At 39.8% G+C, this 26058-nt stretch overlaps 1 protein-coding gene across 1 annotated transcript in view; it reads right to left on the bottom strand.

Annotated features, from left to right (window-relative positions):
- The window catches only part of NOTCH2 (notch receptor 2), a 180616-nt gene that overhangs the window by 82296 nt on the left and 72262 nt on the right, over positions 1–26058 (bottom strand). Inside the window, exons 3-4 of the mRNA XM_082368744.1 lie at positions 13957–14216; positions 9813–10148 (exon numbers count right to left, since the gene is read on the bottom strand). Coding sequence (XP_082224870.1) covers positions 9813–10148; positions 13957–14216 — 596 coding nt within the window. The remainder of the gene's footprint in view (positions 1–9812; positions 10149–13956; positions 14217–26058) is intronic.

The following is a 26058-nucleotide window of genomic DNA, read 5'->3' as shown; positions in this document are numbered from 1 at the left end:
CAAGACTCACCATATAAAAATCCCCCAATCTCCTGTCTTCTCTTGCCTCAAGCAGAGTCAGACACTTAAAATGACTCATTATGCCAATGACATGCCTTCATAGTTACCTCACAAGTATTTTAAACTGTTTTCATGAAATAAAATCCCAGTGAAGATAAATGTCTACTCAGAACAGCTATTTTACTCGTTCTAAAAAAACAAGGGTATTAGATTTTCCCCAGCTCCATGCTAGGTTAATGGGAAGAACAGATAAAAGATTACCTAATTAAATTTAAATTCCTTTTTTTTTTTTTCCTTGGGAAAATCAGCGTGGTGGGAGGGACATAAGAAAAAAAATTGAACTTAAAAGTCTGTAGATACAGGTCAAGTTCCAACCTCACTGCTTATAAGCTATTTAATACATGGTAAATTACAAACTCTGAAGTAGCTTCCTCATCTGTAAAATGAGGCTGACTGCACCTGCCCAGCCTGCCTTTCTAGGTTGTTATAAGTGCCACATCATGAGTCAGGTAGAAATAAATATAAAAAGCTATCTGAATATGGGGTGGCATTATTACTAACTAAACTTGCTAACTATTATTACTAACTAACCAACCCTTCAAATTCTTCATCCTCCTCTTCACATTAACAGCATTGCTTCCTTCCGCTTGATTTCTCCCTTTCATGAAAAATGAAACTAGCACACCAAACTTCACCCTAACTGCCCATAGAATGTTCCTCTATAATTTATACATTGGGCTTTTTCTTGCTCTCTCCTTGCTACCAAATCTCTTAGCTATTAAAATAGAAGACTACCAGCTTTAAAACAAGAGAGAAAGTTCACTGATCATCCTCTTATTTGAAATACATGTGACTAAGTATTTGCCCTCTTCAAAATGTCCCTTAAGTTTCTCTCTCTTACTCAAAACACTTATTGGGTCTTATACTAGGCACTGGTATAGGTGAGTAAAAGAAAGAGTCCCTGCTTTGGGGGCATTACAGTCTGGTGAGTGGGACAGACATCAATCACACCTTGCTTTATTCATTCCTTACCACAAGCTACTGTGGTATTCGACATCTGCTCTGTTACACTGGAACATGGCTGGTTTCTCTGAATACAGTAGCAGTCATGTAAATGAGTATGAACCAAGTAACCAAAAAAATTACCCAGAGAGCAAAGGAAATCACTTTGTAGAAGATGGAGATAATTGAGAGCTTGACTGAAGAGAATTCTGTTTCTCTAGGTGTTTGGTACTCAGTCCATTCAAGCAGATGAGTCATTAAGTAAGCTGTAAGCTTGAGAAAGGCTATGAAAAATTTTATAGACTCAGATTTTTTAAAAACTTAATCATATTACTCCTATATCTGTTTAATCACATGAAAGTCTTACAAATGGACTAATGAGTCAGTAAATGTTGAACTGTTTAAGCCGACCCATAATTATGATAAAGTGAGGGCAAATCTACAGATCCAGAAAGTACAGTCCTTGAACAATAACTGAGGTCTGTGTTTCTAGTCTAGTGCTCTTAAATGGAAACATTCTTCAGAAAAGTCATAGATAGTTTTAGAGTGTAGGAGGGAAATAAGGGGTCCTGGCCCACCGCCGTTAGAACCTGTGTGGTCTGGTGGTGTTCCAGAACTGCTATTGGTCATCGTCCCCCTAACTTGATCTCCCTGGTGACTAAATATGGTTGACTAGGGTGTCAAGGAGGTGATGAAGACTTTGTAGCCAAACTATAAGGACTTGAACTGACCTTGAATTTATATTTGCCAGTGCTACAACTAACTGAATTCACCAACCACAGACAAATTAAGAAAGCAGAAGCATTTCAACATAACCACAATATATAAGAAATAAAATGTCTTCTTTTTATGACTGACTAACTATTTTAGTTCTTACCTGTCACTATGTAGGTAGGTGAGAAGACAAGTAGGTGAAAGAGTTAATTCATGGTTGAAGCATGGCCTCTGGGGTCAAACTGCCTAGATTCAATTCTCACCCTTGCCATGCAGTAGCTGAGTGAACATGGGCAAGATACTTAAACTTTCTTTCCTCTCTGGGGTAATTAACAGGACCTACCTGAAAGGTTGTTTTAAAGATTAAATGAGTCAGATATAAAAAACACTTAATTCAGTAAATTGTGTTGGAACAACTGAATATCTAGATGCAAAAGAATAAAGTTGGACCCCTTCCTCATCCCATACACAAAAATGAACTCAAAACGTAAGAGTTAAAATTACAAGACTCTTAGAATAAAACATAGGAGTAAATCTCTGTGATGTGGGCTAAGCAGAGATTTCTTAAATATGACCAAAAGCACAAGCAACAAAAGAAAAAATTGATAGTTTGGAATTCATCAAAATTAAAAACATCTGGGCTTCAAAGGATACCATCAAGAAAGTAAAAAGACAGCCCACAGAATGGGAGAAAATACTTGCAAATCATGTATCTGTTAAGAGACTTATATCTAGGTTATATAAAGAATTCTTACAACAAAAATTAAAATACAATATACATAATATAATAATACAAATAGCCCAGTTATAAAATGGATAACAAATCTAAATAGACATTTCTCCAAAGAAGATATATAAGTGGCCAATAAGCACATGAAACGATGCTCAACACCAGCCATGAAGGAAATGCAAATCACAACCACAGTAAGCTATCACTTCACACCCACTAGGATGGCTATAATTAAAAAGACAGATAACAACAAGTGTTGGTAAGGATATGGAGAAATTGGGAATCCTCATACACTGCTGGTTGGAATGTAAAATAGTGCAGCCACTATGGGATATAGTGTGGCAGTCACGAAGAGATTAGGGTTACCATATCACCCAGCAATTCCTCTCATAAGTATATACCCAAAAGAAATGAAAACGTATGTCCACTCAAAAACTTGTACAAGAATGTTCACAGCAGCATTATTCAAAATAGCCAAAAAAATAGGAAGCAGCCCAAATGTCAATTCCCTGGTGAATGGATAAATATGGATACAAAGTGGTAAATCCATACAATGGAATATGATTCAGCCATAAAAAGGAATGAAGTACTGATACCTCCTGCAACACAGATGAATTGTGAAAACATTAAGTGAAAGAAGCCAATCACGAATGACCACATACTGTGTGTTCCCATTTATATGAAATGTCCAGAATAGGCAGCTCTATAGAGAAAGTAGATTAGGAATTGCCTAGTGCTGGGAGGGAGTTAGGGGGAGGTTAGGGAATGACTGCTAATGAATACTAAGTTTCTTTTGAAGTGATAAAAATGAGCTAAAATTTATTGTGGTGTTGGTTACATATATCTGTAAATATACTAAAAACCACTGAATTGTACACTTTAAAAGAGAAAATTACATGGTATGCAAATTATATCTCAATAAAGCTGTTATATTAGAAGGAAAAGCACTTAAAACAATGCCTGATGCACAGGAAGTGTTTTACACATATTAGCTAATGCTATTGGCTTGGCCAAAAAGTTCACTTGGGTTTTGCCGTAAGATGTTACAGAAAAACCCAAACGAACTTTCTGGCCAACCCAATATTATATACCAATGGGATCAAAGCATCCCTAAGAGGTTATCTACTCTGATCCTTCTAAGTTACAGATGAAGAAGGTAAAGGCCACGTGGTTGACCTACCCAAGTTTAAATGCCTAGTAGGTAGGAGTCAGTACTGAACCAGAAATTTTATTCAGTTTCAATCAGTATGATCTCTGGGACCCCAGAGTTACCTTTCATTAATCTGAAAAACTGATCTTGGGTCAAAAGTTCCCATGTCTGAGAAAACCCTAACCAAATCAGTTCTCCTCCAAAGTTAAGACAGGATTTATGCTTTAAAAATAGAGTTACAGTACTCTTTTTGGAAATAGCTAGCAAATTCTTATAAGAAAGTCTACCCAAGGGCGAGGGGAGTAGGGAGGGAGGGTAAGGCTTAAATGAATAAGTTATAGTGGAATCACTTCTTAAAAATGTTTTAAGGTTTTAAGGGAAAGGGAAACAGACAAGTCTCCAGACCTGTGGGTGGGATGGGTGTAACAGACTTACAGAAAGGCTCACATGACTGTACTAAAAGGAGTCCACTGCTTAAAGCCAATTCACATCCTTAAAAGGCCAAAAAGAAAGAAATTAAACTCAGAAGGAACATTTTAAGACTGTGCTGTTATAAAACCATGGGCCACGTAACTGATAAATGATGACAGTGAGGGTGGGGAGCAGAAAAGTGTCTTTCGAACTTGTCATCCCACATAGAGAACAGCATCTCTCAAGAGAGCTTCCATATCTTTCCATTTTCAGCCCCCGGGAGGTGTGAGGGTGGAAAGGCTTGGTACAGAGGCACAAAGAAGACAGCAGAAAGGGGAAGCTGAGATGACACAACCAGGATTCTCCCAGGCCAGGCTGAAGGTCCTCAGGAAGAGCTTCTGTGCACAGGGATGAAAGAGTGAGGAAAACCCAGGGATGCCTGGAACTGGACAAAGGCACAGAAGTAAACAGCTATGTGCTACCTCCTCCCCCGCCTCTGGGAAGAAACCTGTCACAAGAGCAAGTGGGCCTCACCTCTGTCCCACTGGTTTCCTCGGCACACTGCATCCGTCGTCCTCTGAATGGGCCCCAGTGAGCTCACCGACCCCATGACTGGCCCCTGGATGCCTGCCCCGCCACCCACCCAGGTGGTTGCTCTACCTGCCTCCCTCTGTAGCTCCCAAATCATCTCCACTTCCCTTTCTAACTTTACCTCCAAAGAAGTCAGAGAAATGAATACAGGGGTTCCAAAGAAATAAATTCAGAGCATTTTTAAAAATTATAGAATATAGGAATTCTCTTCTCTATCACACTCAATTCATTCATTTGTCAAATATTCATTAAGTCTCAATTTTGTACCAGGCAGTAAGCTGGATACTGGGGGCGGAAATTAAAATGAGGGTGTCTACTGGCAAGGATGAACAGTCAGTTTGACAAGTGCTGTGCTAGATGTATACAGGTTGCGAAAGACCTCAGAAGGTCTCTAGTCCCCACGGGGTAGGGGGTATGGAAGGCATTTCAGTGAAGTAGGTGCCTTTGACACATCATAAGGAATAAGTTCTATATAAAAAGGCAGGGTGGGTGGGGGAGGTAAGTGACAGAAGGCTGAGGAGGTAGCATGGGCAAAACTGCCAAGCATGGCAGAACAGGAAAAACTTCCAGGAACATCAAGTAAAACTAAATGCAGGGCCCAGGTTAGAGGAGCTAAAATAATGCGCCTGGCAAAATGGTACGACAATTTCTGCATCTGCTCCAGTGAAACCTGCCAGAATATGATTAGTATAATACCCAAGAGAACATCACATGCCCGCGCATATGAGAATGCAAGAGTTTCTAACAGTTTTTAAGCTCAGCAACTGCAGAGCAGACACAAAAGCCACAAAATGTGGTTAAGCTTTATTTTAATGATATAGGGATATTACATATAATCAGCCTGTAAAGTACAGAGGTGATTTACAAAGGATAAACCTTCCTTGTTTGGAGAGGATGGATCAGACAGCTTTCTATGAAGTTTAAAAATCATAAAGGAATAAGGAGGTACAGGAGAGAAAGAAAAAGGGAAAGTCCATCAGGGACTGTCCTATTCCAACTGTGAACTCACAGGTACAGCCAGGAGATACAAACAACCCACTGCTTTCTGATTACCTGTGCCGCTTCTTAAAATATCCACAAACATAAAACCAGTTCAACTCATGCTCTCCCCACTAACCCAAAAAAATTGGGAATCAGTGATTCAAGAATTTATTTTCTATTTTGTTCTTTTGTTAAAGTTATTCTGGTTGAGTGCTCCTCCTCAGGGCTTCTGCTAAAAACTTTACCTAATGGTAGTTCATAAGGATCTGGATTGTTAACAGTTGCTGATCCAAGAAGATGAAATACAGTTCCTTGGTTTGATTCTATCAGTTCCCTTTTGAATATATTCCTTTCTTCTTCCCTCGATGGAGAAACACCTCTTTCTTTATTACACAGGATGAGTCATTCTTGCAGTTTTAATTCCCTCCCCATCAGTCTTAAAATAATTCTAAAATCAACTCAGTAACTACAGTGCCCTTTGCAGGAAAAGAACTATATCTTAACCATTCAAAAATAATCACTAACTTTTGTGGGGTTCACTGACTTTCAGAGTTGAAAAGAACTCCAATTCTTTTTACTCAGTACTAGTATAAACAAGTACAGAAGGAGAAGCTAGACTAAGTCTAGGGTGCACGTTACCAGGAAGAAAATGAAAAGACCAAAGTTACGTTCTCAATACTACCATATTATACTAAACTCAATCTGTCAATCAATAGGTGTGTGCCTATTATACACCTGGCATGGTTTCTAGGTGCTTGGGACATATCACTAAATAAAAACAAAGATCCTAGTTTTCACTCTGGAGAGGGGAAGAGGCAGCAGAATTTAGAAAAGACAGACAATAAACAATAGACATAATGGGGTAAATTATATAGCACAAATTATATAGTAAGATGATGACAAGTGTTACAAAAAAAGAAAAGAAAAGAAAAGAAAAAGTAGACCCGGGTCAGTAATGAAGGGGGAAGGGAATGGTTACAACCTGAAATAGGGTGATCAGGGTAGGCCTCAGTTAAAACTGCAAAGACTTGAAATGTGGTGGGAAGCAGCCATCTGAGAATTGCAGAACCTGGACAAAAGCTACTGTGCCTCTCGCTGACTTGGTTTCCCCACCTTTAGAACTGAAATAATGATTCTCTTCAAATAATGGTATTGTTTACATTGAGATAGTAATTATTATTTTAAGTAACATTTTAGTCTCTTGGACAGTGTGGAGGGCATTGGGGGAGGGACAAGGAGAATGGTACTGCATTATGAAAAGGACTCTGTAAAAGAAAATCATCTCCAGGCATTATTTCCCCATGTGGAAATAAAGTTAATACTTTGCAAACTCCACCTGGGACATAAAAACAATGAGTGTAAAATCTTATACAGGGGCTTCCCTGGTGGCGCAGTGGTTGAGAATCTGCCTGCCAATGCAGGGGACACGGGTTCGAGCCCTGGTCTGGGAAGATCCCACATGCCGTGGAGCGACTGGGCCTGTGAACCACAACTACTGAGCCTGCGCGTCTGGAGCCTGTGCTCCGCAACAAGAGAGGCTGCGACAGTGAGAGGCCCGCGCACCGCGATGAAGAGTGGCCCCCGCTTGCCACAACTGGAGAAAGCCCTCGCACAGAAACGAAGACCCAACACAGCCATAAATAAATAAATAAAATAAAGAATTAAAAAAAAAAATCTTATACACTGTATAAATATATATTTGTTCACAGTGTTATTGCACTATCGTTTTGAATTCTTTTTTAATTTCCTTCTATACATGGTCCAAGCTGACGTGATCTGTTTTAGATCATGCGACCCTGAAAGGCAAGAACTAGCCTACTTAACTGTTTTTAAATATCTGCAATATATGTATGTATGTAACAAATACTGTCTGATCATAATTAGAAGTATCTCCTTTTTCTTTTAACATGAACCTACATTCTTTTAACCCAAACACCTCTAAGCATTTAACAAAAAGTCTTACACATTTCAAAGCACCCTCAGGGGCAGACAAGTAGTACAGTGTCATGGAACAAGATGTACAAAGCACAGGCTTTGGAAATAACCTGCTTGGATTTCAGGACTCAGCCTAACCACATGTCAGCTGTGCAACTTTGAGTAAATCACTTAACATCTCCAAACTTGAGTTGCTTCACCTGGGAAACTAGAAAAACAATACCTATCCCCAAGGTTTTTGTGTAATGGAGCTAATGGAAGCAGAAGTACCTGGCACAGTGCCTGACTCATAAAAGGCATTAAATACATGTTAGTAAACTCTTTGCCAAATCTTCTGCCCCCAACGCTGCACCCCCCCATCCTGATCCCAAACACACACATACACACACACACTTCGTCAGTGTGTAAAAAAATGTCTTGCTTTAAACTATAAGGAGAGTGTAAGAGACAGCCAGGATCTCCTTACTCCATCCCACTAGCCCTGGCAACCTCTCAGCTGTGGAATCCTTGGTTATTTCCTTTCTCAAGGAGGAGATACTATTCTGGTTTGACAGATCCTTTCCTGGACACACTCTCAGAATTCCCTAAGGCTGTTATCGTGGCTAGTGGATAACAATGCAGAGGCTATGGGAGTGAATAATCACTCTCTCCCTGCTAAAAACTTCCTTTATTGACTTCTCTAACTTCCCGTTAGTACTTTGCTGCCAAATCAACCTCTTGTTCTAGGCAACTATTAGAAGTAATTTTCTTGAAACTAAAAAACACATTTAGTCTTCAACAATAAATTGCACTAACCTCAATTACTAGCCACTTAGGCTATTAGAATATTAGACTATTAGAAAATTTGCAAAATTAAATCGTTTACATTTCTATTTCCTTCTTTTAACCCTTAAAATGCAAACAAAAACAGGAGTGAAGAAAGATATCTTTTAGTTATTCCTTCTACAAGATAATGTGGATGACAGTAATATTAGGTAAATAAATATTTAGTGTCTAAAATGACAGCATTATCTATTCTTCATTGAAAGAGAAACTGAAAGCAATGCAATTAAATAGATCGTTCTTGTGGCTTAGAGTTAAATGGTATCCTTTTCTATTATGTGGCAGTCTTGTATTGCTGTATCTCAAGCACAAAGCACCGTGCCTAGAACATAGCTGGCAGCCAGTAAATTTTAACTGAGTGAAATGAATAAATTACCATTTGCTTTTATCCCAAGGACCAACATATGACCTTTAATCCCCAAAAGATAAAACAAACGATCCCATTATATGTGAACCATATCCACAACACCAGAATCTAAGATTCCTACTCCAAAAGAGTGGCTAAAACAACTTCTGTTTGAGGCAATTCTGCTTACTTAGCACATTATTCCCCTCTACAGTTTTCCTTCTTTTGTTTTTGCACTAAGGTTATTTGTATAAAAAGCAGAATCTTTGTTGCCTAGTAATTCATCTGCTCCAGCTGCTTGTGTTCTGTTCCCAATCAAAATTCTCGGTTTTCAGCCTCCTCATCTTTTTTATAAGGAGATCAGTGAATCCGCCAGCCTGGCTCCTTTTTCCATCCTACAGAACGCTGGGCCCCAAGCTCCCATACACTGCTCCTCTTTTTGCTTCTACCTTGGGGTTATGTATGGCTGTGCCATACATAATCTATCAGCGCTCATCAAAAAGTGTCCACTGGTTAACAGAGCACCACTGCCACCCCAGTTCCAAAATTCTCCAACTGCAAGTCTGGGCAGGGCTACCCCAAGGTCAGAGAGACTACATGGAGAGGGTTCTAAAGACCAGAAGCTCAGTGAAAATCACAGAAGGGTAGGTGGGTACAATTAGGTAGACAGTAAAATAATCCATTATTCTATCAGAGGTAGAAATATATAGGAAAGTTGATCATCTATTAGTATTGTCAATTCAGTTTAAAGCATTTTATTAATCATACATACACATTTTTCAATGTCTAATTCTCATTGTGTTCCTTTCCATTCCATAGACTTGTCTATCCTTTTCCCAGAGCTCTGTGTCTCTTATTTCTCACTGTTCCTCCAAAAAGGACAATAAACAATTTCCAAGCCACTCATCATCATAAACCCTGACATGTTAAATTACCCCCTGCTCAGTTTATGGACCACATGGGCCCATAAAACTCCTCTCTCACCAGCAAACCACCCCATACAAAATTCTCACTTCCCCTTTTCCCTCCTGGGAAGGATACTTCTTAAAGGAACAACTGAACCACACCCATCCCCTTCCTTCCTGCTGGAGGTGCATCCCCCAACCCAGGACACTAGGGGGACTCCTTACCTGGAAGGCAGTTGCACTCAAAGGTGAAGTCACCAGTCTGCCGGCAGGTGCCTCCATTGACACAGGGGGAGGGTGCACAGGGCACGTAGGGACTGTCACAGTGCTGGCCTGTGAAGCCCTGGGGGCACTGGCACTGGTAGGAACCCGGGAGGTTGAGGCAGGTGCCACCGTGCTGGCACTGTCCTGGAACGTCACACTCATTGACATCACTCGCACACTTCTGCCCTGTGAAGCCCGCGAGGCATGTGCAGGAGAACTGGTTGGCCACAGTGGTGCAGGTACTTCCATTTGCACAGGGCTGAGACAGACAGGTATCAGTCCATTGGCACAGTTTACCTAGAGGAAAGATAACAGAACTCAGTACTGCCCACAGAAATGAGGGTCAGCCCCATCCCACCACCCCACATCTCCCACCCAAAGGGTGACATAAGGGAGCCACTGCATGGAGAATCCCTAAGCTCTTTGAATTTTACAGGAAGCCCATATCAGAGCTTCCTCAAGTTCACCTGACAGGGGCACTCTCCAGGGCCCTCAGCTGAGACACAAACACTCAGTGGCTCACATGGGAGGGGGAGGGACAGTAGGTTAGTCACGGGAAGCCTACATTAATCTCTGCAGCACAGGATCCAGAAGGGTCTGGATCCACCTACTGTCTCACACCTCCTTGTCTTTGCATAAGCTGCTCCTCTGTTTGGAAGGCCATCTTCCTTTGTGGTTACATAAGGGGCTTCAACTTATCTTGACAGCTCTACTCATAAGTCACCACTGCTGTAAAGTCATCCTTAATGCTCCCCTCAGCTCCCCAAATCCCTACCCCCTCTCCCTCACAGACACACACCCCTGCACATGCAAACATATACCCCAAGTTGTCACACTGGCAGGGGTCAGATCCCTGTAGTAGGCTCTCAAATCATGTCTTTTGAATGAATAAAATGTACTGATATTTTCCACAATACATTATGACTAAATAGACCTCTTAGATGATAGAAACAAGTCAATATGACTTCCATTTCCCTTAAACACAACACACATGCACACGCATTCTGGGAAACATTTTGTTGATTGCGGTCTTGACAAAAATATTGCTGGATGTGTTTGAAGGAGATAAAGACTCTCTGGTTTCCTATATATGGAAATAACTAGAAGCTGTCATGAGAATAAAGGTCTAGAAAGGTAATTCTTGTGGACTCTCTCAGGTAGGAAAGTACTAGAAAGAAGCAGGAAGAAAGTACTGGATCTCAAGGCATAACTCAAAGGAATCAAAGCAGATTCTTTGAGGTAGAAAGAGAGAGAAAAAAAATACTCCCATGCTACTAGTAAATTTGGTATTCACGTGGTTTTTTGTTTTCATTCGTTTAAGCTTTTTTCAAAACTAAAGATACGAGAACCCCCTGAATTTGTTAGTACTCCAATTGGTTGTCTAGGTAAACATCCAAATCTTTGACCCCCAGAGAAAAGCAAATGACAGTCATGACAGCTTCTCTAAAAGGGAGAGAGAGGTGACAATTGAGCACACAGAAGTGCTCTCTGCCTATCAGGAATATCAAATCGAAGGGAAAAGGTGCAATAAAAATTTGGGTACAGCATGTATATCTCAGAGTGCTAAGCAGAGAGAAAATGAAGGAACCTCAATTTTTCTTCCTATTTTTTCTTCTGAGAGGTACTTACTTACAATGGAGAACACATAAAAATGGTTACTTTTGACAACTGTGTATATCAGAGTATTTGCCTACAACTGAAACAAGAAGGTCTCTGACCTTGGTTTCCCATATATGTTTTGTACAAGCACTAACTTCCTGCCTCTGTTTCTTTATCTGTGAGTGAGGTGAGCTCATATGGTCTGACGAGGTGGTATAGTGAGCTATCCCAAAACCAAAAGGGTGAGCTTGACCTGTGGCAGTTCCTAAAGTGACAGACAAAAGTGGCAGATGTGTAAAGATGATCAGAACCCTGCAGACCACCAAGAAGAGTTTGTTTTAATGGCAAAGGAATACATTTTAATTTGAGGGTTATTTCAGAGTAACATTTTAGTTATGAAGAAGGCACTACTGCCATTTCCACTAGTCAGGATTAAAATGTGTTAAATGGATATGCCTTCCCTTTGCCTTGTGGAGCCAAACAACTCGAAACCGACAATCATGAAAAAATTATTCCCTTAACCACCAAATCTCTTCAATGACTCACAGTATCAATGCTGTCATAGTCATGATGGAGATAATGGAGCATCCTAATTATCTTCTACCCGTAACAACACCTTTTAATGAAAAACCAGTAGAACAAGTATTCCAAACTAAATGATCCAGTCTTGTTTTCTGAATATGCTTTTCATTTTTTATTAGATTTACAGAATTGTTGATATAGTGGGGGACAAAATGATGGATAGTTCTCCTTTTCTCGTCTAACTTAGTAAACACGTGTGGTTCATTCTGAATCAAGCTCAGACCCAGCTTTGAAGAACCCACAATATAGTCAGATGAGAGACATGTAAAAATTAATTACAATAAAATGTGACACATAAAATAACAGAACATAGAGACTAACTGTGTAAAGGAATCATGAAAGGGTCACTAAGAGTTTACAATAACATTGGGCAATCCCCAATTGTAGAAAAGGGCGTTCCAGGCAAAGGGGTGTGCAAAAGCATGGAGGCAACAGGAAGCATGACATTTTCAGGAAATGATGAGAACGCTGGCGTCACTAGAGCTAGATGCGTGTGGGGAAGTGAGGCTATAAGAAGACGTAAGGCCTAGACTGTAAGGGCTATGCAAGCCACGTAAAAGAGTTTGTACTCTGCAGAAGATGAAAACTCACTAGGCTGGTAAGCAGGTGAGTTTGTGAGAAGATCTGGATTTATGTTAAAGATCCGTGGTAATGTGACAGGTGAACAAGAGGGGGAGAAAGTAAAGGCAAGGAAACCAGTTAGGAAACAACTGCAGGAGTCCAGGTGAGAGATGACCTGCACCTCACCTACAGAGCAGAAGAGGAAATGGAGAGGAGTAGACAGGTGAGAGGTATTTCAGAGATTAGACTGGGTGACTGAGTCTAAGTGGGGTACAGATAAGTGAGAGGGAGTTTCTAGTTTGGAGTATTTGGAGTGTACACTGGTGCCACTATTATATCAACATGTTGAGTTTGAGGTACCTGTTGAATTTCTAAGGATAATATGCAACGGAGAGTTAGAAATATGAGCCTGAATGTCAGGGTTGGGGTGGAGCTAAAAGGATGACCATGAGAGGCATCAGCAAGGGATGAAGATGGTGAGAGTTGAAGCAACTGGAGATAGCGAGATTCCCTGGGGAAAGCTGTGCTATGACTCAAAACAGGGCTCAAAACAGAATTCCAAAGAACACAAAAATTAAATGCATGAGGACAAGGATAAGGCAATGTAGAAGCAAATGGAACAATCAGTTTAGAAAGCTCGAAAAGCCAATGCCCTGAATGTCTGGGGAGAGGAGATTTCAAGGACTAAGTTATCAGTAACACAAACAACTTTTCTTCTGGTGACAGTGAAGTAAATTTTTTTTTTTTTTTAAATTTGGACACAAAGGCAGACAGACATTTGCGTTTTTTTTTTTTTTAATTAATAGCTACTCTATTTATTTGTTTGTTTGTTTTAGCTGTGTTGGGTCTTCGTTTCGTGCGAGGGCCTTCTCTAGCCGCGGCAAGCGGGGGCCACTCTTCATCGCGGTGCGCGGGCCTCTCACCATCGCGGCCCCTCCCGCTGCGGGGCACAGGCTCCAGACGCGCAGGCTCAGCAGTTGTGGCTCACGGGCCCGGTTGCTCCGCGGCATGTGGGATCTTCCCAGACCAGGGCTCGAACCCGTGTCCCCTGCATTGGCAGGCAGATTCTCAACCACTGCGCCACCAGGGAAGCCCCGACAGTGAAGTAATTCTGATCCCCAATCCTGATATGTATTCTTCAGGCAGTCAACACTTCTGAGTATCTGACCCTTTTTCTTTCTCTTTCTCCCCTTTCAAAAGGAATTTAAGGATAGTTGATTGGAACATTCCAGTTCCTTACCATAATGTTAAACATGTACCAGAGTTGGGGGACCCTAAAGAACCAGATGACAGTATCTAAAAGATGCTAAATTAAAGTACCTGCTGAGAATGGGAAAGTACGGCCCTGAGTCCCATTTGTTACCTGTAAAACCAACTTGGCAGGTGCACTCATAGGTATCCCGGCTAAGCACATGGCAGGTGCCTCCATTCAGGCAAGGATGAGACACAAAGCAGGGGTGAGTGGTCGAGTACTGGCAGTCCTCGCCTGTGAAGCCCGGGGCACATCGGCATGTGGCTTTCCCCAACATAGCATGGGCCACACACGTCCCACCATTCTGGCAGCGGTTCTTCTCACAGGGGTCTCGATGTTGACAATATTCTCCCAAGAATCCCTCTGGGCATCTGTATGGAAAAGCGAGGAGTCCATGAAAACACTTGACTTCTTATAAGTCCCAAAACTTACAAGATAACACAGTCCATTCAAGAAAACACTAGACTGTAAATTGAGAAACCCAAAGGTACAACTGTAAAACTGACTCACTTTAGGAGAAGAAGTGTTTAGAGTACTTAACTGCATACTCTCATGTCTTTTTGAGTTTTGGCAGGTGACAGAATATCAGGTGGGTGACCCAGCATGGTCTGCCATGGCCAGTGAGCATGACCCTTATTCAGAGGCAAAATACAGCCATAGCTTTTTTCATGTAGGTGCAGGCTGGTATGTTGTAACAGCACCTTTTTGTGCAGCACTGTTGATACTTGTCTTTAAATTCATTAACTTTCTCATTTTGACTAAGTCAGTTGATAGAATTAAGACAGTCACATGATAATGTATGGACTGAGCCTCTTATCCTCTCCAATTTAAAATATATAAAATATCTCTCAAGCATTGAGAAATAATAAGTTCTACTTTTCTTGTTTCCACTGAGACATCAGTTGGCCTATACCTAGACTTCTGGGTTATGTTAAAGGGGTTGAGACTGTGATAAAGAAAAAGGAGGTACAGGAATGGCGAAGGGTTCAAAGGGGCTTTTCAGAAACTTAAATCTGTTAAGATATTAGTAGCAGGCAGCTTTCCTAACCAAAAAAAAGCACAGAATTAAAATAACATTTAAAATATCTAAGGTACCATACAAACACCAAAGTGGAGAAGGGAAAACAACTCAAGAATAACATTCTGTAACATTTTCCACACACTGTGTTGAGGAATCTTTTTATATGCCATCCATTGGTTCATAAGATACACAACCATCCCAAATTGTGTGTAATATTTACGACAGTTTTCTCTAAACACCATAAAAAGGCATGGAAAGTCTCCATTTTCATAATGAAGAGGTTGTTCAAATGGGACCTCTAAGAAGCATTTAAATGAACCACAAAGTCTTTGATTCTAACTATAAATCTTGCCGTTTGGCTGTAACCCAGATATTTGGTTCAACCTCTTTCTCCATTTTACTTTTTGGAGGATAGAAAACTAACTGCAAGGCTGTTCCACCATTACCTCGAAGACAACACATTTAAACCAATGTGTTTAAATCCTATCACATCTTCCGATGCTCAATCACTATGTTCTGACCCTCCCAATCACCCAGACTTGAAGCACTGGGGTCCTGTCTCACTCCTTCTCACCTTTGCCAACCATATCCATGATGTTTTATTAGCCACTGGTTGACCAGGTGAGGCCTTTAGAGGTCACAGTTTTGAGAAAAGGAGAACCAGATATTTGGGAACTAAGACAGTACATACCCAGACGAATTACACAGTAGCTAAAGTGGCTGGAGGAGGAAACAGAGCTAGTAAGTAGCTACAGTGGCAGTGATGCATCTGACCCCAGCCTCCTCACCTTCTCCCAGAGCTCTGAACAGTAAGCGTGGCGGAGCCAGGAGCAGCTAGAGCTCTGCGTGTCCTCGTGAACAGGTGAAGCTAGAGAATAAGAGGCCGTGAGGAGAGGGCACAGCACTGAAACCAAAGACTGGCTGAAGTCTCCAGTGAGGAGTCTGCACCTCATGCGGTGAGGAGGCCCATTTGGAGTCCTGGTGCTACGACCTTGGACAAGTTACTGGGTTGGCCAAAAGGTTCGTTCAGTTTTTTCCATAAGATGACTCTAGTAGCGCTTAGTTGTCTTTAACTTCATTCGAAACAATTTTGTTAGACTGTATGGTGACAGCTGTCATATCAGTGTACATTTTTAAAAAAATTATTAAAATTGGTGAATTTTTGTGTAGCCATTTTAATACTGAAGATGGAAGAAAAAAGCAACATTTTCGGCATATTATGCTTTATTATTTCAAGAAAGGTAAAAACACAACAGAAACACAAAAGAAAAAGAAGATTTGTGCAGTGTATGGAGAAGGTGCTGTGACTGACCGAACCTGTCAAAAGTGGTTTGCAAAGTTTCGTGCTGGAGATTTCCCGCTGGACGATGCCCCATGGTCAGGTAGACTAGTTGAAGTTCATAGTGATCAAATAGAGACATTAATTGAGACCAATCAACGTTCTACCATGCAGGAGATAGCCGACATACTCAAAATATCCAAATCAAGTGTTGAAAATCATTTGCACCAGCTTGGTTATGTGAATCGCTTTGATGTTTGGGTCCCAAGTAAGTTAAGCGAAAAAAAAATCTTCTTGACGGTATTTCCACATGTGATTCTCTACTTAAACGTAATGAAAACATTCCGTTTTTAAAACAAATTGTGACGGGCGATGAAAAGTGGATACTGTACAATAATGTGGAACGGAAGAGATCGTGGGGCAAGCGAAATGAACCACCACCAACCACACCAAAGGCCAGTCTTCATCCAAAGAAGGTAGTGTTGTGTATATGGTGGGATTGGAAGGAAGTCCTCTATTATGAGCTCCTTCCAGAAAACCAAATGATTAATTCCAACAAGTACTGCTCTCAATCAGACCAACTGAAAGCAGCACTCAACAAAAAGCATCCCGAATTCATCAACAGAAAATGCATAATCTTCCATCAGGATAACGCAAGGCTGCCTACTTCTTTGATGACCAGGCAAAAACTGTTACAGCTTGTCTGGGAAGTTCTGATTCATCCACTGTGTTCACCAGACATTGCACCTTTGGATTTCCAATTATTTCCGTCTTTACAAAATTCTCTTAATTGAAAAAATTTCAATTCCCTGGAAGACTATAAAAGGCACCTGGAACAGTTCTTTGCTCAAAAAGATAAAAAGTTTTGGGAAAATGGAATTATGAAGTTGCCTGAAAAACGGCAGAAGGTAGTGGAACAAAACGGTGAATATGCTGTTCAATAAAGTTCTTGGTGAAAATAAAAAATGTGTCTTTTATTTTTACTTAAAAACCGAAGGAACTTTTTGACCAACCCAATACTTAACTTCACTATCAGCTCTCTCACATTTTAAATAGTTAATAAAGCTACCTGCATCGTGATGCTGTTGTAAGAATTGAACAAAATCAAGTATGTGAACAACTTTACAAATATGTAAAAGTTTTGCAGATGAAAAACATTTTTTCTCTCTTTGCACTTATGAGGAAAAATATAATGCTTTATTCAAATCACAGCTTGATTTTATAATAGAATAGGTTATTTGCTGATTATTTTTTAAGTAAAGGAGCAAAAATTGCCAACGTAGCATAGGTAAAATTAACCCTGAGCTATATTATTAAAATCATTTGCAACTTATTCAAGAAATCTGTTATGGATGATGTTAGAAACTGCGACACAATTCTCATTCACAGTGACAGTCCTCTGGGCATTAAGCCTGGCTAACACCTCTTGATTCTCCCACACGGAAATTCTTTGCCTTGTAAATAATGGCAAAGTTTTAAACCTGGGTGGGCTTTGCCCAGCTTTGCTTCCACCACCTCCCCAACACTATCATATGGCATCTGCTCGGAGAATGCAAACTCATTCAAAAATGAGCTTCATAAACATGTAATGAAAACGTAAGGTTCCCAGGAAAACAAAAATGAAAACAATATGCAAGATTCTGAAGCCAAACAAACAAATGTATTCCTGAATTATCTATTACTAAGGTTTAATCTACATTGTTGCTTCCTACCAGTATGAAAAAATAAGTTTCAACTAAGGTATGTTTAAGAAACCAGTAAAAATAGAGGTGGTAACTACAGCTTGTGGGTCTACTCTGACCCACTGCCTGTATTTTATGGCTGGAGAGCTAAGAATGGTTTTTACATTTTTTAAATGGTTGAGGGAAAAAAATTTAAAAGAACAATAATATTTTACGACATTTGAAAATTATGTACAATTCAAATTTCAGGGTCCATACATAAAGTCTTATTGGAACACAACCATACTCATTCATGGAGGGATTGTCTATGGCTACTTTCGCACTACAATAACACGGTTGAGTAGTTGTGATGAAACGATATGGCTCGATAAAGTGTTTACTATCCGGTGCTTTATAGAAAAAGTTTGCCAACTCCTGACTGATAGAAATATCTGAAGCCTAATTCTATGTATAGCATCCAACATGCTTATTAATAATGATGCTGATGATGAAGAAGAACATTCTCATATCAGTTTCCACAAAGAATGTTACACTCATTCATCCATGCAACAAACATTTACGAAGTGCCTATTAAGTGCCAGGCATTGTTCTAATGCTAGGAAAATCCTTGAACTCGTGGAGTTTAAATTCTAGTAGGAGAAGACAAAAAGCAAAATTAATAAGTAAAATACATAATTTGTTATGTGGCATTAAGTGCTATGTAAAACAATAAAACAAGAAAGGGGCACAGGAAGGGAATGAACTGGGGAAAATGGAGGTGGATAAGTGAGGTATTTCAGTTACAAATATGAAAAGCAGAAAAGGCCTCACTGAAAGGCACATTTGAGTCAAAACCTGAATGAGGTGAGGGACTAGCCATGCAGGTATCTAGGGAAAGCATGTTCAAGGCAGACAGAACAGCAAACGCAAAGGCCCTTAAATAGGAAACCGTCCTGGCATGTTTGAGGAATAGCCAGGAGACCTCTGTGGCTCCACCAAAGGGATTAAGAAAAAAAAGTAGCAGAAAATATATTACAGCTATAACTGGGAGGCAGATCATGAGGGGTCTTCAGGCCACTGCAAAGAAGGATTTAGGGTTTTACTCTAAATCAGATAATACTTAGATATGATGTACAACTGATTTATTCTCCTGAAGTCCATGTACAGAAACACGTCTTATTTTTATGGGAAACTAGACCCATTGTTGGTATAGTAATAAAGACTTTCTTATTTAAAATGTTCTAGAAGGCTAGACCATCAGCCTATTCCTTTACCTTGAAACATGTACAAGTCTCTTTTAACGTACATTTTTCACTAAGCCTCATTTCCCTTTCCAAATTCTTCCTTCACAAACAAACTTCTATAACTGTAGCCTAATTTTACAGCTATTTTCCCTTTCTTTTCCATTTTCTTATTTGTTCCTTTGCAGTAAAACTTTCATTCTACTTATTGCCCAGAAACCATGTCCTAAGAGCAATGACTTTCCTCTTGTCCAGTTCAATGGTCTCATCTGAGATTTCTTCATAAGGAAACTCTCTCCCTTATAGGAGGTACTGCTGACCATGCCTCCATCACTCTACTTGTTTTACATTTGGCTTTTATGACTCCCTCTGTATCTCAAAGCTTGGTAAATTCTTAGTCTAGATTGCTGAATCCTCTTCTCCTTCTTCCCCATCAATTTATGGCCACTTGAAGCTTAAGTCTGGGCTGGACTACTCTTTTCTCTCTTAGGCATTTGTTAGTTTTGTTATTGTTCATTTTGTTTTAAGCAACTACCTTCATGTATACAGCTCCAGTTCCATATGTTCAGTTTACTAAAAGTCATCTACTTACCCTAATATATCCTGCCAATACTTGAAACTAAACATTTCAAAAGTAGGATTATATTTCCATGAAACTTTAATTCCTCCATTTTTCTAAGGCTTCTATTCACAATCTCAAAAGTCATTTTTGGTTAATCCTTTTACATTATATATAACTTATGAACATCTTCTGATGTCTTGTTAACTGAATTCCTACAGTACTCATCATTCACACTCACTGTTCCCTTTCTGATAAAAAATTCTGATCATCTTAAAAGCCTCAGGCCAGACATCCTGTTGCTGTCTTTTTCCCCACTTCCATCCATCCTTGTAATAACAGAACCTTGGGATTAAAGACACCCTAAGGTAATTTCTACCCAAAGAGATAATTCTTTCTAAAATATCCCTAAAAGACAACCACAGCCTCTACTTGAATAAAAGTAGTTAAGCATGGTGTCTGAGAAATAGAATTTAATAAATACTTGAAGTTATTTTGTTCCTACTATTAAAAGCACAGACACTAGAACCAGATCACCTGGATTTCAATCCCATGTACTCTATGAGTGATCTTGAGCAAGTTACTAAACCTCCTTGTTGTAAAATAAATTTAATAATAGTGCCTACCTTGTAGGGTTTTAAATAACTGTAAAGCACTTAGAACAGTATGTAGCACATAGTAAACGCCATGTATTTGTTAAGTAAAATAAAATTACTGGCTCACTACTTTAACAATAGAACTCTCTTCAGTGTGGGTGGATCCCCATGTCAGGAAGCTCTTTCTTTCTGATGTCTTCAAATTCTACCTTTCCTTCCTAGGTATGTATATACCAAGAGGGATAAAACATAAGTCCATGCAAAAATCTGTAAAGAATGTTCAGAGCAGTATTATTCATAATAACAAAAAGTAGAAACAGCCCAAATGTCCATAGCTGATGAATGGATAAATAACATGTGGTATATCCATACAATGAAATATCATTTGCCATAAAAAGGAATGAAGATTTGATACATGCTGTGACACAGATGAACCTTGAAAATACCATGCTAAGTGAAAGAAGCTAGACACAAAAGGCCACATATTGTATGATTTCATTTTTGTGAAATGTCTAGAATAGGCAAATCTATACAGATAGAAAGTAGACTAGTGTTGCCAGGGGCTGGGAAGAGGGGGAACTGAAGAGGGACTACTAAGGAGTAGAGAGTTCTTTTGGAAGGTAATGAAAATGTTTTAAAATTAGATAATGTTGATGGTTACACTTAACTGTGAATATACTAAAAACCACTGAATTGTACACTTCAAAAGGGTGAATTTAATAGTATGTGAATTACTGTTGGTGGGAATGTAAATTGGTGCAGCCACTATGGAAAACAGTATGGAAGTTCCCTAAAAAAACTAAAAATAGAGTTACCATATGATACAGCAATCCCACTCCTGGGCATATATCAATATCTAGACAAAACTCTTTTATTTGAAAAGATACATACACCCCAATGTTCACAGCAGCACTGTTTACAATAGCCAAGACATGCAAGCAACCTGTCCATGCCCATCAACAGATGAATGGATAAAGAAGATGTGATATATATGTATATACCCATACACACACACACACACACACACACACACACACACTGGAATATTACTCAGTCATAAAAAAGAATGAAATAATGCCATTTTGCAGCAACATGGATGGACCTAGAGATTATCCTACTAAGTGAAGTAAGTCAGAAAGAGAAAGACAAATACCATATGATATCACTTATATGTGGAATCTAAAATGCGATACAAATGAACTTATTTACAAAACAGAAACAGACTCACAGACATAGAAAACAAACTTATGGTTACCAAAGGGGGAAGGGAATGGGCAAAGGATAAATTAGGAGTATAGGATTAACAGATACAAACTACTGTATATAAAATAGATAAACAGTAAGGTCCTACTGTGTAGCACAGGGAACTATATTCAATATCCTGTAATAAACCATAATGTAAAAGTATATATATGTGTGGGTATTTGTGTATATATATATATATATATATATATATATATATATATATATATAAACCTGAATCACTTTGCTGTACACCAGAAACTAACACAACATTGCAAGTCAACTATACTTCAATAAAAATTTTTTAATTAAAAAATTTTTAAATAGTATGTGAGTTATATCTTATTTAAGAAAAATAATTCTGCCTCCCTATAATTTCCACCTGCTGGCTATGCCTGTCTTCTAGAACGAAACGGAACAAGCCTTCCACTTCTCTTACAGGTGGCCCTTCAAGAATTTAAAGATCGGACTTCCCTGGTGGCACAGTGGTTAAGAATCTGCCTGCCAATGCAGGGGACACGGGTTCGAGCCCTGGTCTGGGAAGATCCCACATGCCGCAGAGCAACTAAGCCCGTGCGCCACAACTACTGAGACTATGCTCTAGAGCCCGTGAGCCACAACTACTGAGGCCACGTGCCACAACTACTGAATCCCGCATGCCTAGAGCCCATGCTCCGCAACAAGAGAAGCCACCACAATGAGAAGCTCACGCACCACAACGAAGAGTAGCCCCCACTCGCCGCAACTAGAAAAAGCCCGTGCACAGCAACAAAGACCCAACGCAGCCAAAAATAAATAAATTTATTTTTTTAAAAAAAGAATTTAAAGATAGCTATGTTGACTCTTTGTTTTCTTTTTTCCAGGATTCAATGCTTTGGACTAGTCCAGACTTCCTCACCATTTTAGTGGCTCTCTGATGCTTAAGATAACAACAGTAATAATAATAACAGTGACCAACATTTTTGAAGCACTTACTATGTATTATGTATTTGCTAAGCATTTTATTTTTATTACTCCCTATAACAGTTATGTTATATTATGATCTCCATTCTGTATACAAGGACCTTGAAGCTTAGAAAGATGAAGATTTCAGAGCTACAAGATATCAGAAGCAGGATTCAAATCCAGGTATGACTCCAGAGCCCACGTACTTCAAAACTGGGCTATCCTGCCTAGCCCCAACTAGATGATTCTAGTTCATCAAAAACCTCTTTAAAAGGTAGGGCCCAAAATGGAAAAAAAACACCTGATACATATGTTCTTACCACTACAGCATAGAGCTGGACCATCACCTCCTGTGATCTGGACCCTGTTGTTTCTAATATTGCAGCCTAAAGCGGTGTTCACTTTTTTAGAAGTCACAAAATCCAGTCAGTTAAAAAGTCCCTATTTTGTTTCACATGAACTATTTTTATGCCATATTCCTCCCACCCTATATTAGTACAACTTGTTTTTTGAACCCAATAATTGGACCTGTAATTTCTTTCTTTTAAATTCACCATGTTGAATCTTTACCCCAAGTTTCCTTGATTGAGATAACTTTTACACTTTATTCATATAACCACAGAATGTCAGCACTGCACCAAACCTCAAAAGTCAACTGGTCTGAACCCCTATTGCACTGATAAGGACACCAAAGCTAACTGACCTGCCCCAAGTTTGTCTGCAAATGTAGAAATTTCCACGAGTTTTGCATCATCTACAACTGTATTTCTATCTTTACCTAGATCCTTTATCAAAACATAGAATGTCACTTAACTGAAAGTATTCTACGAAGTCTTGCCCCAAGACCGGTAGCCATTCAGTCAGCTCTGTCATCTCAATTACCCCAGCATCCTGTCCACACCTCTCCATTAACGGTAGCCAGAAAATTGCTCACTGAAAGAATGATCCTTCTCAAGTATAATTTTGATCATGTCACTCTTCTGCTCAGAAACTAGCTTTAGGGCCCAGCCCCTCAAATCCTTAGAATCTATGACCTACTTGTCTGCCCCACTCCTACCACCCATCTTACTCCTCAGAGATCCATAACTTAAGCACTCCAGATTATTTCCACATTCATGTCTACTCTTCCCTATATAAAGATCTTCTTTCTAATCTCCAGTGAGAAATATCACATTTTCCCATCTGATAATGTCTCTAATTTATTTTCCTTTCGTCGACCCTTGCTTCAGAGACCTGCTCAAAACCTATGTCCATTATTAAGCTTTCTCCACACCATCTCACCCATCTCTGATCTAATAGTAGTTGCATTTCATGTTACATGCTACATAATTTCTAACAGTGTGGCTCTTCTTCTTTTAAGCCATAATTAGGTCTTTCCTGTGCCTCTCTCAAACTCCCATTTGATATTTTTTTGTGAGAAAGGGCATATCTTCAGACCCTGGTGCAGGTGCCTTGAATACCACGAACACCTATGTTGCAAAATCCCCTCCCAACCTCACACTATGCTCTGCCTGGTAGAACACAGGCCAAGGCCACCGTAAGAATCATTCTGAGGTATAAGATTATCTCTCACACCCCAGGAGGCTAAGCAGAATTATGAACATGGGAAGAAAGGGGAGAAATGGGTGAGACAGCCAGAAATAAAGGACCCCTGTTTCCTAAAGCAGGAGACCTCTCAACTTTGCAAATCCCTGTTCAACTGTAATACAAGTACACCATATACCCTGTTAGTCTGAGTGGGAATTAAGACTCTCCACTGAAAACAGGAGCTTAAATAGCCCTCTTCTTGAGATGGCTCAAGTTGAGTTTATCATCCAAGTTCCCTTATAAATCTTTAGTTCTATTAAGTTATTAGAACTTCTATTAAGTTCTATTAAGTACAATTTTTGGAAAATAGCCTAAATCTTGAACTAAAGGTGTATATAAAAAATTTCTAAAAGATAATCAAAAAACTCTAACAGCTGCCTTTTGTTCCCAAAACAATATGAATGCCCCCACTCTCTGGAGGGAATTTATCACTTATTTAAGTAGTATTCTCAGTGACTTCCTCCTAGTCTCTTCCTTTCTCTGGCTTTGGATCTCTGAAAGAATATAGCTCACAGAGGAGGCTGTGAGTACAGGGAAAGTTTTGGGGGGTTTTTTCCCTGTAAAATAATTTCACAAACTAATCTGAATACTTATCAGCTCCATACAGATATATGCATGCCTTTTTCGGAAAAAGTCTGCCATTTCTGACACAAAGAGGTCCACTCTTTCATTGTTACTGTTCAGACACACACATGGCGAATGAGGTGAAGGGGAGGGATGGAGGAAAGAAAAGAGAGAGGAAAACAAGGGATTCCTCCTAATGGAACTAGAAAACATTCCAACTGAATGGATGCCCATACAGTCCCCCCTCAATAAAACAGATGAAAACCAGACCCCAACTCTCACATGTCACCAGCAGCCTGGATTCGTTTACATGTAGCCACTTTACAGACTTCAACGAAGCTGGTATTTGAATAGCAATTCCAATCTATCTGGCAATGGCTGCAGTTCAGGATCAGTCTCCCTAGTAATACAGGACAGAAAAATTTGTTCTTTCAAGTTTCCTAAGTGAATAGCCACTCGTCTAGAGAAAAGCTTAAAACACTGCAGCAGCTTGTGTCAGCTCCAAGATGACTGAAGTCTGAGCAGGAAATAAGCCCCTTTTCCAAATAAAAGCCAGTGTTCTCTCTCCTTGTTTTCTCCACCGAATGTTCTGTATCAGCAGGGTGAGCCCAAATGGCACGCAGGGCTTCGCTGCAGCTCTGGCTTTAGCTTTTTTTAGCGAGGATTTGGTCATTAAAAAAATAAAACAACAACGCAAAACGCCACCACATACAAGAAGAAGAAAAAGAGAGGCGTGCTTTACGAAACAGCTATTTCAAAATCATGATTTTTAAAAAACTATACAGAATGTGGAACGGAGGGGAAAAAAAATGTCTCATGTGGGTTGCGTCGGCCCTGCAGCTGCTCCTCATTAAAGCTCCTCTTTACTCCCTCTGGGCTGGTTTCCAGCAGAAAATTCTTTAAACAGAACTCCGCTTTCAACCCACTTTCTTCTTGCTCTGGGCCTCTCGGCCCCCCAATCCGCAGTGGCAGCCTGCCCTAGCTGAGCTCTAGAGGGGGAGCTGTCGTTAAGGGAAATGAGGTAAGGGCAGAGGGAAAAAATAAGAAACCAAATTAAGCATTGGTCAGTAACAAAGGTCTGCAGTTTGAAAAGGCCCCAAATCAGTCTGTTCTTTCCTGTGACCATAATGCCAGCTTAGTTTCCTGCCCCCTCCCCCAGGCCCCCGTTAAAGTAGATAAAAAATAATTGCTAACAGCCAAGGCTAACTGTAACCAGTTAAAGTTCCTATATAACACTTAATTCCCAAGGCTCTGGCTTACAAACTCCTAGATGCCCCAGAGCCTACAGAATCAAGTCTAAACGCTTGGTTGGCATTCAAGAGGCCCAACCTACTAATCCAACCTCACCGTCCCCCTCCTCTCAGTACCACCAGTTTGACATCTCATCAGACTGTCAACTTTTTAATTCTATAACTCTGCGTAAAGGTAACCAACTGGGTTATGCTAATTACTGACTTTGTTTAAAAAAAAACACACAACAAAAGAACAAAACAAACAAAACAAAATAGTACTTGAAGA

This window comes from Balaenoptera borealis, assembly GCF_965194805.1.
Source record: "Balaenoptera borealis genome assembly, chromosome: 1".
In the NCBI taxonomy this organism is placed as follows: domain Eukaryota; kingdom Metazoa; phylum Chordata; class Mammalia; order Artiodactyla; family Balaenopteridae; genus Balaenoptera; species Balaenoptera borealis.
This window is presented reverse-complemented; position numbering and strand designations above follow the sequence as displayed.